A 15,000-nucleotide genomic window follows, 5' to 3' on the forward strand; every position below is an offset into this window, starting at 1 on the left:
TAGGGGTTGTTGTTATTCAGGGCTCAGGAGATAATTGATGTTACGCTTTTTACGGAATAATCTACTCATGCTTAAACATGTGACTGCCAACACCACACACACTGCGCACACTTGTCGGCAGGACAAAGTGGCAGTGTTACACCCTATTAAGACCCATGCTCTCTCTATATCACCTAGCAGCACATTCTGCAAGCAAGCGTGCTAGTCGATTTAAAACGCTTCATCTGAAAGGAAACAGCAAGGTTTCAAATCCACCTTGAACGCCTACCCGGTAAAACATAACTGAAACTGTTGCGTGACTTTCATCATGGCCTAGTTGGGACACAAGGTGGTAAGACAATAACAGTGCTCCTATTCAAAGTGGCAGAGGAAATAGCTTGTGAAAGTATCCAATGGTAGGTAGCTGTACCAAGGGACTTATGCTGGTTATTACAATGTAGTAACTTTGCTATAAGGCTACAGAGGGACCAAATTCTCTGGAATAGTCACTAAGCATGCTCTATGAAGATTGACATGTAAGATTTGAATCAATGGTTGAGCGTTGTCTGTGTGTGGATTTGAATGTCTTTTGGATGTTTCTGTTTAGTTGTTCCTAACATAACCAGCCCCTTGAGACAGACGCACAGCTGGTGTGCACGACATGGCTTCTATAAGTATTTGCACTGCGTGACCGCAATAAACTTCGTGCCACTTGTATGTCTTGGTTTTATCATCCGTCTTGGGGTTATCATCGGTCTTACGGAGGCTACATCTCAGATTCCTCTGAACAAGAGATAATGAATCAACATTTCCGTGAGTTTAACCCCAAAACAAAAATATTGTGTAATATTCAAAATAACTGCCACTTTAAAGCTCACGTTATGACATTATCTCCTGATTATAGTAGAATATTCTAATATAATAAAGAAAATGGGAAGCCGGGAAAGGATGAATCACATAGCCTACAGCCACAGACATGTCAGTTGTATAGGTGGGGGATTGCGTCTGGTATTGAAGAGGAACTTACAAAGCCGTATCCTCTAGATTTCCCGGTCTGTCTGTCCGTTATCACTACGGCCTCGTCAATATCCCCGAACGTCTCGAAGTATTTCCGAAGGGATGCATCGTTGGTGTGATACGGCAAACCGCCGACAAAGATCTTTGTGAAAGTAGTGTCTTTCTGAATGGTGGGATGCATTACTTCTACACCTCTGCCGACAAATGGACTCAAAAGCATTAGTGCGCTGCTTCGGGATGATAAAGACGATATGGCTATAGTGGCAGAACTAACTTCTAACCAACAATTTTCTCGCCGTGAGTTAGGCTGTCTTTGGGAGCGCAGTGACGTGCTGTGCGATGCATTGGTTTACAAGCTCGCAGTCAGACTTGACAAAACCCTGTCTTTATCGATATAATAGGTCTCTAATAGGACTTTGTTTTTTATTCCATGCTTGAGTTATTTCCCATCCAGCGAAAGCGGTAGCCTCCTGCAAAGGTTCCCCTTGATAGGTGCACCCTGGTCTTATTTTATCTATTCTCCGGAATAGAGGCTACTAGACGAGTTTCAGACACGCCTACTCTCCTTTGTCCAATACATGATCGGAGCGTCTTTCCTTTGGCGACACCCCCTGTGAACTTTGTGTCTGACGTCTCCCAGCTCCACACCCCTTCGGCTCCACCCTGTACCCTGCTCACACACCTGTCTTCTTTGTCTTTCTGTAACACAAAGAAAATACATCTGCTGACAAATATATCGCCTTATTTAACGAATAGCCGTGGTCAGAATAGTCTACCTGGGCCCTAGTGGTATAATACTGAGGTGCTTGTGCAAGTTATAGTATAAAAGTATTGCATTTTGGAGACAATAGGTGGAATCTTTTTCATCGTGAGTTAGATAAATATGACATGTAACGTTCACCACGAGATTGAAAGGGGGTTGCCAACTCTGACGCCACAATTCTAGGTTTGTAGAGTTCAAGAGTTCCTTACCATAAACATTTATTTATTTCTTTTAATGCCTAACTTGATGGCAAGCGCAGGAGGCTGCTGGAGACAGTAGCACACATCAAAGGGCCGGTAGGACACCGGGCAAGAGGAAATTGGGAGACAAAAGCGCGCGCGGGGGGGTGACCAGTCATAGGAGCGAGATGAAAGGCTGCGTGGAAGTGACCGTGCACAACAATCGACGTCGTACTTATCTTCAATATACTCTCACTTTCACTCTCACTCTTACTCGCGCGCGCGCGCGCGCGCACACACACACACACACACACACACACACACACACACACACACACACACCACAAAGGTCATTTTGGGTGAGCAACGCATGTGTCAACCCTGCATACCTTGGCTTACCTATCTAAATCTGGTATTTTAGGTCTTCTGGGACAAAGCATCAAAGCCTAGCAGAGAGTTATTACGGACAGTTAAGTTGGCAGGATTTTTTCTATATTGATAGGAGGAGACAAAAGGTTATACATTTCTACACTTGTGCCATATCTATTTCAGCCGGATGTTGTTCATATAGTCCAACACACTATTGATGTTGGACTCCACCATTGCAGCAGTCAAAGGCTTTTAGCAGCGTTTGATGTGTTTAAATAATACACCTCTTCCCCAGTCTTTACTGTAACAATTCACACCCATTCCACGTTTCCCCTCCCTCTCTCCTCATGGGCTGTACCCCCCCCCCCCCGCCCCCCATCTCCCCTCTCTCTAGACACATGGCTGGTGACACCCCTCTTGCCTCCTCTCTCACCTCTGAACCCCAGGTTCACGCAGACCCATGGTCTCCACGCATCATTTATACCCAGATGACAAGTGCCCCCCTATAACTGACTCTGCCGTGTGACCTCACTCCTGGGGCGTTTTAAGGATGTTCACATATACAGTACCAGTCAAAAGTTTGGACACAAACTTGCCAAGAGTGTGCAAAGCTGTCATCAAAGCAAAAGGTGGCTACTTTGAAGAATCTAAAATATAAAACATATTCTGGTTTTGTTTAACACTTTTTTGTTTACTACATAATTCCATATGTGTTCCTTCATAGTTTTGATGTCTTCAATATTAATCTACAATGTAGAAAATAAGAAAAAAAAATAAGAAAAACCATTGAATGAGAAGGTATGTCCAAACTTTTGACTGATACTGTAAATGTGCAGTGCCTTGCACAAGTATTCAGACCCTTTGAATGTTTTCACCTTTTGTTGCCCCAGTGCCCGTCATCAAAACACATTCAACTAGGATGTTTCCCTGACTGATCTACTGTACACTTTCAAGGTGAAAGAAACACTCTAAATGCTGAAATGCAATAAAAATGTTGAAAAGTCGAATTGTCCATCTGAGTGCAAGGGTAAATAGTTAATGTGATTGTTTTTGTAGGGTCGCTGATTTGAATAGGAATCCATTACACACTGTCTTGATGAGGCTGTCACTCCCAACTAAGCACATTTCTCAGTTTTCTTTTGAGCCTGACAATCAAGCTTCCACTGTTCGTCACACAAGGGATCGTGCGGAAACAGCAATGCTTGTGCTAGTTTTGCACTTAACATGATGCTTTGTAGTAAAAACCAAAGAAACACATTTCCAGTCACTTTTATTGCTATATCACTTGGATTAATTGTTGCAAGCACAATTATGATTTGAAATTGACTTTGTTCATTAATTCCTCCTGGCCACTCGGTTCTATAGACCAGTGTTGTAGAGTGACTGGGATGATGTCCCATCGACTGTGCTATTCCCTCTCAGCCATCCAGTTCTGTAGATTATTTTTAAGCCTCCCCAAGCCTCAGGGTAGCATTCCTGAGCAGTTTTTTTAACTCCACATCCAGTTTGTAGTGACAACCTGATCAACAGAGTTTGTAATTGATTCCTATTTAAATTATGAAAAATAAGGTTATACATTCAGATTTTTTTATTTTTAACTATTACATTACTCAAATTGACTTAATTCAATTTATTGAGTAACCTGTTGAATACTTATGTAAACAGGTCTCCTCTGGTTTTCATTTTGAATAAATTAAGATTTTTTTTTTTTTATACATTTTCTTTGAATTTTTAAAGAGTCCAGTAGGATGTGTGGATTAGTGGGGAAAGATCCTTATTGAAGGTGATTACAGGCTCTGGGGCATCAAAAGGTAATACCTTTCAAAGGGTCTGAATCCTTATGCAAGGCGCTGTACGGTCATGTCAGATAAAAGTCATGTTCTAATGATAGGAACAGGCAGTTGTGTCAGCTCTTCATATCATGTATGCTTCTTCCTTAACTCTACGGAGTCAACTAAATAAGAGCCTAGTCTGATGTTAGTGAGAGATCAGCTTGCTTCGATCTCCTGCTCCAAGGCCCAACTTCCAGGCCAACTGTAACATACTTTGCTGCAGTGCACTAATCGAACTCACACAATGAAAAACGTAACAGACACACAATGTAATGTTTAAATAGAAATTTGTATTTACATCAATATTAACATCAAGAAACAAGTAAGAAAAAATGCAACAGTAATTTACATCCTGAAATCATGACTGTATAGTTTCCCCCTTGTGTTATAGTGTGTTCACCTCTCTCTTCATTTAAATCAAAGGGTGCATCGAGAGGGATCCTTTTTTCTTTAAAGCAAAGCACAGAAAACAGTTCTTTTGAATATTCGGTAGATAATTCTTTTTCATATTCTTCTGAAAATTTAAAATTTAAATCCACCCTAGGCTATTCCATGACATAATGAAGTTGAACACGTACTTTTAGTCCATAAAACAGCTTTTAGTCCATAAAACAAATCAAAACATTCTCCATTGTGTTCAAAGATAGCCATTGTCTTCAGTACTGTTATAGTAAATAGTTTAAGATCTGTAGGAACGTCTTGTATCCCCAGGTTAGGTCTAAACAACGAGTGTCGTCTTTGAGTGGTCAATCTCATGAAATCACTAATTGCAGCACCACAAATCTACTGGCCATACATTTTAAGAGATACAAGCAAAAACAATCACAAACAAAATTCAAAATCAGCTCAGCAGAACCAGACTCATGTTTATACTATCCTGTATATGGAAATACATGTTTTAAATGATAACATATTCTATGTGTATGTTGTGCAAAGATAAATGCACACATGAATCCAACCATCTATGTTAAAAACGCTTCCTAAGCACTGCAGAATGACAAACACAAATCTTTGGATTGCGCATGAGGGTAGATTTCTCAAAAAGCTTCACGGAAAAAATATAACAGAAATAAAGGCAAAAAATCAAATGTCAACATGAAATCATGTAAAATGTCCAAAATCATCTGTAAGGACAAGACAGAGAGATAGAGATTAATCACATTGAGGGAATCAAAATTACCTCCCACTACCAGGTAGTCTCCCTCAATTTTAACCAGCTCAGAATAAAATAATCAAAACAGAACAGAACAGAACAGAATATATATATATATATATATATCCAAAATAACTGCAGTGATCAAGACAGTCACTCAAAAACCAACACAGTAAAACTACAACCCAACATCTGACCCTATGAATCATCCCCATGGAGGGAAAGTGAACAAAGAGGAGCCATCTTCTTGTGAATGTACAATGGCTCTGGTTTGTCTACATAATGGATACATCGATATATCCGCATCACCGTCACTGACAGCGTCGTACGGAATTCTCAAGAATGGAACTTGAGTCATTGGACTCCATCTAAACATGGGGTTCTGTCTGGAAACGTCTACCCCACATACTGGGGACACCACCTGGACCCCTGTACCCCTGTACCCCTGTACCCCTAACACCACCACCACCATCATCATCTTTTATAGGCATCTTTTGAGTTTGTTTGCCTTTATTAATAAAATCAATGAATAAAAATGATAGGATCACACTAACACCTCTACTTCTATGCAAATGTCATTGGAAAAGAGAAATGCAAAATTTGAAGATCACAAAAGAAGGAAAAAAAAAGAAAAAGAAAAAAAGTGCTTTCTGAGAGAACGAAAGTGGCAGTTTTAGCTTTTCTGAGAGAAACCAAACGAAAATGTTTTCAGTATTGATAAAAAGAAGGACCCCCTCCCTTTTCATCCATGTTTGAAGTACTGAAAATAAAAGCTGTTTTGACCTACGACAGAATAAGAAAATTATACTTTAAATATCAAGCCTTACAATCTGTGCAAAAACAGTATGTGACCTACAAAAGCATATATATTTATATATAATACATTTGAAGCATATTTACAATTTGTATTCACAAACAAAAGAAATAAATTCGGAACAAGACGTCGCATCTAATACTGCAGTACCTTCGCTTTGAGTAAATGACTCTTCATTTAGCCCTCAGAGGAAAGCCTAGATGAAGGATTATTGCTATAAATCTGCATAAACATACACTAAAATCTGGCTAACACTTTCTTTTACAGTGTGACTGCTGTAGGAATTAATTAATTAATTAATTAATTAAGCCATTGGCAACAAATTGGTCTTACGTGGTAACCATTCCATTCGTTGGCGCTTAAAAGGCAACCAGGAGCACAATACTATTAATTTCTCCATAAAAAATACAATATACGTATGCCTTGATTTTAAAATGCTCATTTACATTTATGAATTGGAGTACAAATATGACGGGAATTGTGCACTTGTGAGAGGTCGTCTCATTTCAAGAATCAACTGCAAAATAATTCCAATTATTAATCTGCTTACTTCCCCATAGTCTCTACACACTGTAGAAGAAAGTGTTTTATAAAATCTGTGCTTACTGCCTTACCATTGGTTACCCATTTATAACAATGATCATGGTTACCCTTCTCCAATCAATAGTCCCCATCCTCAGAAAAGAAAACTAGAACACACACAACAAATAAACAACACAGTTTGCTGTTATGCATTAATTCTTGGGTAAAGGCCTCTATGACCACAAAATATTGCCACAATCCTTTTGACGACAGCCTTTCCATAAAGTGCAATCACAGCCAACTAGTATTTCTATCGTACCTTAACCCAGCATTCCCAGTAGGATCACATGTATGCTTAACCCAGCATTCCCAGTAGGATCACTGTGTACATGTATGCTGACTTTCAACGGCTAACTTCAGGGCCTGAAGAATTTCAGCAGGGCCTGATAGTCCTTAGTAATGGATGTTATACGTTAAGAATGAATTCAGGGCATCGGAAAACAAGGCCTTCATACACAGAGCTGGGTAACACTGTCTTCTCCGACGACGGTCCAAAGCAGAGAGAGAATTCAGGGTGAACAACACAACACATTGGTACATTCCACGTAAGAGAGGATGTCTGTTCATGTCTGTCTGTGTCTGTCTCTGTCCGTCTCTGTCTGTCCACCTGCCTGTTGGATCCAGATCATTCTCGAGTGTGTGCCCACTTTCCATTGGTTTGGTCCAGTGAGTGAGGTGCGTCCAGAGTACAAACACACACAACCCATAGAGAGGAATCTAATCAAACTACTTCAATGAAGTCTGATGGAGGAATTATACAGTTGTGCATCTGTGTGTATGGTGTGTGTGTGTGTGTGTGTGTGTGTGTGTGTGTGTGTGTGTGTGTGTGTGATTTACATGGATGTATGTTTTCTCAGTCTGTTTTTCCTCAGGCCAACACTGGCCTTGAGTCCAGAGAAACAGCACACCCAGCTGGTGGAAGTATAACACTACACACACAGCCTGGTCCAAAAAACACTTGTCTCTCTGAACGGGCATCACAGTGAGTCTGTTCCACCAAAAGTGCCTGTGTCTCAAGTTCAGCAATATTTCTGTAAGGTAAAAAAGAGAGGAAAATAGGGTTAATTGTGTGTTTCTGCATTGGGTTTACAGTGCATGTGTTTGAGTGAGTGTGTGTGTGTGTGTGTGTGTATGTATGTGTGTGTATATTTATGTTCTCAAGTCGAAAAAACACACACACCAACCAGTAGCGTGCTGTACACACCTGATCAGGCCCCATAGGCATACGTCCCATCACCATGGGGTTCATGCCCATCTGGCCCCCCATTTGACCCATGTGGCCCCCCCCTCCGCTGGAGGGCATGCCCCCGTTCATCATCATGCCCCCATACTGCCCGGGGTTCCCCTGCTGAGCAAACTGCTGCTGCCCGGGGTTCCCCTGTTGGGCAAACTGTTGCTGAGGGTAAGAACTGGAGGGGGAAACAGAGAAGGGGAAGGTTTAACACGCAACACCCCTGCAGCGGCTATTAGTTAGGTAAGAGTTTCTTTTAGATCACTTAGAATGTCTTTGATAACTTACAGTACAACTCTAGGACAGACAGACAGACAGACGAGGCTAGGTTTTACATGTTCATTCCACAGATTTGACTTGAGAGTCTGACATCTTGATTTAACGCGTTTCTTCGTTGTTACACACCTGTTGCGGGCCATGCCTGCCTGCGACCACCCTTTCATGTCTGCACTCTGGTACATGGGGCCCCCCTGGGGGTGCTGTTGCATCATGGGATTCTGAGGACCCAGGCGGCCAGACATCATCGCGTTGGGGGGGCTGCCGCTCGAAGGGCCAAACGAGGGGTCCCCCTGTTGGGCCATCCCTGGAGGAACACATCACATTTAGTTGTTGTCTTTTTTCCTCACAAAAATACACACACACACACACACACACACACACACAGACTTACTTTCCTCCATCATCCATCCTTCCTCCATCCTTTAGGTAAGGAGCAGAGACAGACAGACACGTATCCCTCTCTCCAACTGCTGTACACAAGCTCGCCACTAGGGAGCAGCAGCACTCTGTGGCTCTTTACATAAACTCACCGTAGCTTCCCCCGTAGCCAAACTGTTGGGGGCCGGGCTGGCCCATGTTGGGCCCTCCCATAGGGGTGTCCATGCCGGCTGGAGCGGTGACGTTGGGAGGGGGGCTGAACCCCCCCGCGGCGGCGGCTGCTGCTGCCGCCTGCTGCTGTTGTTGCTGCTGCATCAGCATCATCATCCGCTGCCTCCTCATCTGCATGGTGACCATCTCCCTGCTGCGCTGGGCCATCATCTGGGCATTCAGGAAGCCAGGCTGGGCGAGGGGAACACAGGCAGACACAGTGAGTGTGGAGGGGGTTCTGGGTGTGCAATGTGAGGGAAAGTCAAGACGAACTGCCCACCCAAAGAGTGCTGTGTGTGTGTGTGTGGTGTGTGTGTGTGTGTGTGTGTGTGTGTGTGTGTGTGTGTGTGTGTGTGTGCGTGTGTGTGCATGCTGAAAAGATCAACGATGCCTACCTGTGCCCCCATGCCAGGCTGCATGCCAGGCTGCATCCCCGGGCGCATGGCTGGGTTGCCTGCTCCAGGGTTCTCCATCTTCATGGCCATCCCCTGCCGAGTCTGACTCATAAACTGAGGAAGGAGAGGAAACTGTGTCAGTGTGGAGAGGGGCTGTTACATAGCCCAGCATGTGGTTAGTCTGTGTGTGTGTGTGTGTGTGTGTGTGTGTGTTACCAGCTGGCCCTGCAGCCTCTATGTAATGACAGAGTAACTATCTTTGATCGCCAATGTTAACATCGGAATCGCCTTGTTAAAAAGGGAAAGTGAAAGCGTTATCATGTTGTCGTTAACGCTGTTGTCGTTAACGCTGTTGTCGTTAACGCTGTTGTCGCTGTGTTTTGACATGAATAAACGCGGGTCTGTATTGACAATACAATCCAGCCCTACCTTGTTAAAAAACCCTGGGGAGAACCCTGAACCTGTGTGTGTTGTATCCTACATACTGTACATGGGTATAACAGTGTAACCATGGGATACCTGTTGGCTCTGTAGTCTCTGCTGCAGCTGCAGCCTCATGGGCTTGGTGGCACTCATCATCCTGGGTCTCATCATGTTGCCGCGTGGGTGACCCATGCCCCCCATGCCACCCATGCCAGGGAAGCTGCCCCCCTGGCCCATCTGGGAGAGCATGGGGCCGAAGCCCCCCTGCTGGGGCTGGCCCTGCATGGGGCTCCCCCCGTAGGCCGACTGCATGGCCATGGAGGGGGGGGCCGGGTAGCCCTGGCCGTACATGGGCTTCTGCTCCAGCACCATGGAGGGGTCCTGGCCCGGGAAGGCCTCCACGTGCTGCTCCGCCCCCTGGCCCTGAGGAGGGGAGACAGAGGATGGAATGGTGTGGAATGAAGGGAGGGGGATGAATTCAGCAAATGTTGACCCAATTTCTGTCAATTTCTCTCCGTCCTCCATCTGCAACTCTGTCTCTCTCTCCCTTCCTCCCTGCCTCTCTCCCTCCCTCTTGTACCTGGCTGACAAGGTCTGGGATGCCCAGGGCCCTGTCTATCTCCTCCAGGGCGATGCCATCAGTGTTGTTGAGCAGAGAGTCCAGCTGGTCCAGCAGCGCCCGCTCATCACTCTGGCCCTCACTGGTGGTAGGCGGCACCAGGAGCTCATCCAGGGCGTTCCCAAACTGACGCCTGAAAAACACACACGGACACACACACGGACACACACACGGACACACACACACAGACACACACAGACACACAGACACACACACAGACACACCGAGGTCAGACCCAACTGGAATCTAAGACAACACAGAATCAGGTCTATTCTTCAAAGCTTCAACAGGACATTTTAAAACATTGAGAGAGAGTTTATAAAGATTTGCTACTTCACTATGACAACGTATAACATTGGCAGCCATCGGCTCAACAATAAATCTCAGCTGTTTGAGACCCGAGGTGAAGAAAGCGAGTTTGTTTACCTGTTGTGGCTGCCCTCCATCCCCATGACACCGTCAGGCCAGGAGGGAGACTGGTTGGGTTGACCCTGCTGACTGAAGGGGCTCATCCCCATCCCCATCTCACCAGAGCCTGCACACACAACACACTAATGTTAACATTCACTAACCACCCTCTTATCTGTCCTACTCACATTCACACACGACTCATCACCAGGGGAGGCTGGAGGCAGAAATCAGAGGACGGGCTCATTGTAATGCATGTAACGGAATGAGGAACGGTATCAAAACACCTGTGTTGGATTGATACCATTCCACATTCCATATTCCATTCCATGCATTACAATGAGCCCGTCCTCCGATTTCTACCTCCGCCAGCCTCCCCTGATCAACACTACGTACTGTACAAGCATGCAAATGCACACAGACAACCAGAATTATTATTATTATTATTTATTTTTTTTAAATATGTTTTTAGGGCATTTCTGCTTTATTGGGATAGAGACAGTAGAGATTGACAGGAAGGATGGGTGAGAGAGAGGAGGGATGACATGCAAGATAGGTCGAGGGTCGGGATCGAACCAGGAACCTTGCGATTACATGGTAAGTGCATTAGTGTACTACGCCACTAAGCGCCCCCAGAAAATACCTTTAAAAGACACACACGTACAACATATATAACATGCAGACGCAGGCACAGACACTCATACGTACCCATGTCCATTAGCTGTTGCTGTAGCATGGACCTGGTGCCAGGGACGCTGTTGGAGCGGCCCACCATGGGCCCCCCCATCATGGCCTTGGAGCTGTAGTCCATCCCTGGACGGATCATGGAGGGGTGGCCCGCCGAGCCCACAGGACTGGCGCTGGAGCGGGGCATGCCCCACTCGCCTGAACCCCCCATGGGAGACCGCTGCGGAACTCCCATTCCTCGGTTCATTGGTCCTGGAGGGGGGGGGGGACATGGGGGGGGGATGACATAAAACAGGGACACACATAGATGAGTTTTATGAAGAAGAAAAAAAGATTTTAAAAAAGTAGTGTTTTTCCCCGATGTTGGTCGTTGAGTTTCCCTGATTCAATGTGTCTGTTCAGTAGTATATTTCAGGGTTCTCCCCCAGGATTTTAGAACAGCGTGGCGCTGGATTACATTATCAAAACCCGACTTGCATTTATTAATGTCAAGAATACAGCTAAGAACGCAGAATTAACTGAGGATCATCGTAACGCTTTCACTTTCTCTTTCTCTTTCGATTTTAAACATCGATTCCGTTGCCGATCAAAGACAGTTAGTTACTCTATTATTACTAAATATATATAGGTCAATTTGCCTCGACATGTTCACATAGTGGCGCTGCCAAGCTCACAGCGTCTCGCAGCGCCAATCTTACATTCTTTGGGGAGAACCCTGTATTTCCATGTTACAGAAGTGGGAGGAATTGACAGAAAACACAGCATATCTTTCAAACATACTCAATGACCAAATCTGGGGGGAAAAAACTGACCTTGAGAGAGAGAGAGTCAGTGAGAAAGTTAGGGGAAAACGACAGGAAAATAACCAAATGTTAAGTTACTTGTTCCAACGCCCCGTGGACACACACCCATGTTGCCTGGGTAACCGTCAGGGCTGCCCATCATGTTCTCCTGTTTGATGAGCATGGGGCGTCTCCCCGGACCCCCAGGACCCCCGGGGGGTTTACTGTCCGCAGACATGGCCCTCTGGAAGGGCCCGCGGGGACCAGGACCCATCCCTGGACTCCCTACAGACACACACACACACACACACACACACACACACACACACACACACACACACACACACACACACACACACACACACACACACACACACACACACACACACACACACACACACACACACACACACACACACACAGGAATAGGAAGAACAGTGATTACCCTATGGAGGATTATACCAGCATAGTCAGTAAATGCAGGTAAATGCTCTAACATTAACACGCTGTAATCTCCAACTTCCATCATCCCTCCGCCGTCATATTGAAAAAGGGATTTAGAGTAGGGATCAATCCTGGAGCTCTGTACTGTACACAAGATGAATTACTAATGATGTTACAGCTGTGGTTACTTTGCTGCAAGGGGATCATAACGTGTGTTGTGTTGCTTTTTGTAACCAAGGCCCTGAGGTCTTGGGGGCGGCTTACCCTGCAGGTTGTCGTCAAGGCAACCCTGCGACTTGGTTCCTCCTTCGCTGGCCCCCCCACCTCCTCCTTGTTCGGGATAGAACTCTGAACCGGACCCCCTTAGCCCCCCCAGGATGGACTCCAGGTTCTCCAGCTGAGAGGAGACAGGAGACCTTGCATCAGTAGCAGCCACACACACACAGATGCACACACGCAGACACACGCGCACACACATATGCAGACACGCACACGCACACAGACACACACACACACACACACACACACACACAGTAAGGCTGGCAATACAGATACACGTCAATCAATATCATATATGTTCAATGTGCTGTTACCTCATCAGGTGGCTCTGACTTGATCTTGCTTTCAGGATGTTCTGGTGTGGGGCCAGGGCCAGGGCCGGGGCCGGGGCCAGAGCCGGGGCCAGAGCCGGGCCCGCTGCGTGGGGGGCCTCCACTGGCTCCGGGGGGCCCCTTCCCCTCCAGCTCCTCCAGCTTGGGCTTCACATCTACAGGCTCTTTGGAGTCGTCCTTGTTGAGGAGGTAGTGTAGAAGCGCGTGGGTCTTCTCCTTCTTGGGGCTGTGCTGCTCCTGTTTGGGCTCAGTCACTCCCCCCGCGCCTCCCCCTCCCCCTCCCGCCCCCGGCTCTCCCCCCTCCTGACCCCCCAGGGTCACCTTCCCAGTGGCCTCGGCCGTGATCTTGGCCACGTCGTCGGGCGTGTTTCCGTTCTGCAGCAGCTTGTGGAGGATCTTGTGCTTCTCCTGCAGCGAGGCCGTGTAGTGGGCGGCGGCCAGGGCGGCGGACATGCCTCCTCCTCCTCCAGGCACCTGGCCCTGATTGGTGGAGGCAGAGGAAGAGGAGGAGACTCCGGTGGAGGAGGGGCTGGTCATTCCTCCTGGGGGCTCCTTGCCCTCGGAGCCTGCTGTAGCATTACTGCTGGGTGGTAGTGGCGGTGGTGGGTTGGGGGGCCCGGCTGGACCTGTAGCCCCCATCCCCAACTCCTCTGTGGGGGACGTCAACAGCTGCAGCAGCTTCTTATGGCCCTTGCTATCTGGCACCCTCCGGGGGGGTTCAGAGCTGGCCACACCAGCCTCGCTGCCCCCTTCTCCAGGCTCTTTGTTGCCCGTGGTAGCCTGGCTGTCTGGCCTGTCTCCAGAGCTCTCAGCCTGGGGATGCTGCTGGTGCTGGTGGTGGTGGTGTAGGGAGTGGTGGTGCTCCCCAGGCCCAGGCCCAGGCCCAGGCCCAGGCCCAGGCCCAGGCCCAGGCCCAGGCCCAGGCCCAGGCCCAGGCCCAGGCCCAGGCCCGAGGCCCACTGGTGGGCTTTTGGAGCCGTCCTGGCCTGGCTTGGCTGGCTGACTGGGCTGGGAGGAGGAGGAGGAGTGGACACTGGGGGAGCTGTCTGGTTTGTGGGCGGGGGAGGGGGAGGTGAGGGTGGAGGGGAGGGAGCTCCCCACCCCCTCGCTGATGGCCTGCAGGGCATTGAGGGAGCTGCTGGAAAAGGAGGTGCCACCACCTCCCCCACCTCCCCCACCACCTCCACTGCCCATGCCCATGGGAGAGTGCATTCCTGGGACAGAAACAAACAACAAAACATACCATTACAAACCGAGCCATAATCTGCACAAACAACCACATACTGTGGCAGGCACAATATGGTTTTAATTTTACACACACTTTAACAATAATGCCATGTCGTGCTCTAGCTTGGTGTAGTGCGTGTTATTGATAGTAAGCTTGACGGATGTAGACTAGCCTGGCTTACTGACAGTTCTGGCCCATATTCACATACCTCCAGGTGAGAACTGACTGGCACCCATCTTGGGGCTCCCTCGGTTCCGGGGGGACATCAGAAGGCCTGGCTGGGGGCCACCCATCCGGGGGCTCCCTGAGGGGCTGTTCATGCCCACCAGGCCGTACCCCCCGCTGCTCTGGAAGGGGGGCTGCTGTGGATGCTGCTGCATGCCTGGGCCCGGGTGGTTCATCTGACCCATGGGATTCATCTGACCCATTTGACTCATCGGGTTCATCTGGTTCATCTGATTCATCTGATTCATCTGATTCATCTGCATCATTCTGTTGCCCATGCCGCCGCCTCCTCCTCCTCCACCACCACCGCCGCCACCGCCACCACCTCCTCCACCTCCTCCTCCTCCTACTCCTCCTCCATTCCCACCATACATGGAACCGCCGCCCATCTG

General features: G+C 47.4%; 2 protein-coding genes across 2 annotated transcripts in view; both read right to left on the reverse strand.

Annotated features, from left to right (window-relative positions):
* The window catches only part of rbm38 (RNA binding motif protein 38), an 11,113-nt gene extending 9,661 nt beyond the window's left edge, over nt 1-1,452 (reverse strand). Inside the window, exon 1 of the mRNA XM_083675106.1 lies at nt 1,007-1,452. Within this exon, the coding sequence (XP_083531232.1) occupies nt 1,007-1,216 (210 nt within the window). The 5' untranslated portion in view covers nt 1,217-1,452. The remainder of the gene's footprint in view (nt 1-1,006) is intronic.
* A 2,957-nt stretch (nt 1,453-4,409) lies between these two features.
* LOC310808283 (nuclear receptor coactivator 3-like) overlaps nt 4,410-15,000 on the reverse strand; it is a 43,057-nt gene continuing 32,466 nt past the window's right edge. Inside the window, exons 12-24 of the mRNA XM_083675089.1 lie at nt 14,592-15,000; nt 13,138-14,369; nt 12,809-12,941; nt 12,200-12,385; nt 11,340-11,570; nt 10,650-10,758; nt 10,185-10,356; nt 9,701-10,027; nt 9,182-9,295; nt 8,729-8,978; nt 8,325-8,502; nt 7,893-8,097; nt 4,410-7,719 (exon numbers count right to left, since the gene is read on the reverse strand). The exon at nt 14,592-15,000 is cut by the window's right edge and continues 202 nt beyond it. Of these exons, the coding sequence (XP_083531215.1) occupies nt 7,708-7,719; nt 7,893-8,097; nt 8,325-8,502; nt 8,729-8,978; nt 9,182-9,295; nt 9,701-10,027; nt 10,185-10,356; nt 10,650-10,758; nt 11,340-11,570; nt 12,200-12,385; nt 12,809-12,941; nt 13,138-14,369; nt 14,592-15,000 (3,558 nt within the window). The 3' untranslated portion in view covers nt 4,410-7,707. The remainder of the gene's footprint in view (nt 7,720-7,892; nt 8,098-8,324; nt 8,503-8,728; nt 8,979-9,181; nt 9,296-9,700; nt 10,028-10,184; nt 10,357-10,649; nt 10,759-11,339; nt 11,571-12,199; nt 12,386-12,808; nt 12,942-13,137; nt 14,370-14,591) is intronic.

Source organism: Argentina silus (assembly GCF_951799395.1).
Source record: "Argentina silus genome assembly, chromosome: 8".
Lineage (NCBI taxonomy): Eukaryota > Metazoa > Chordata > Actinopteri > Argentiniformes > Argentinidae > Argentina > Argentina silus.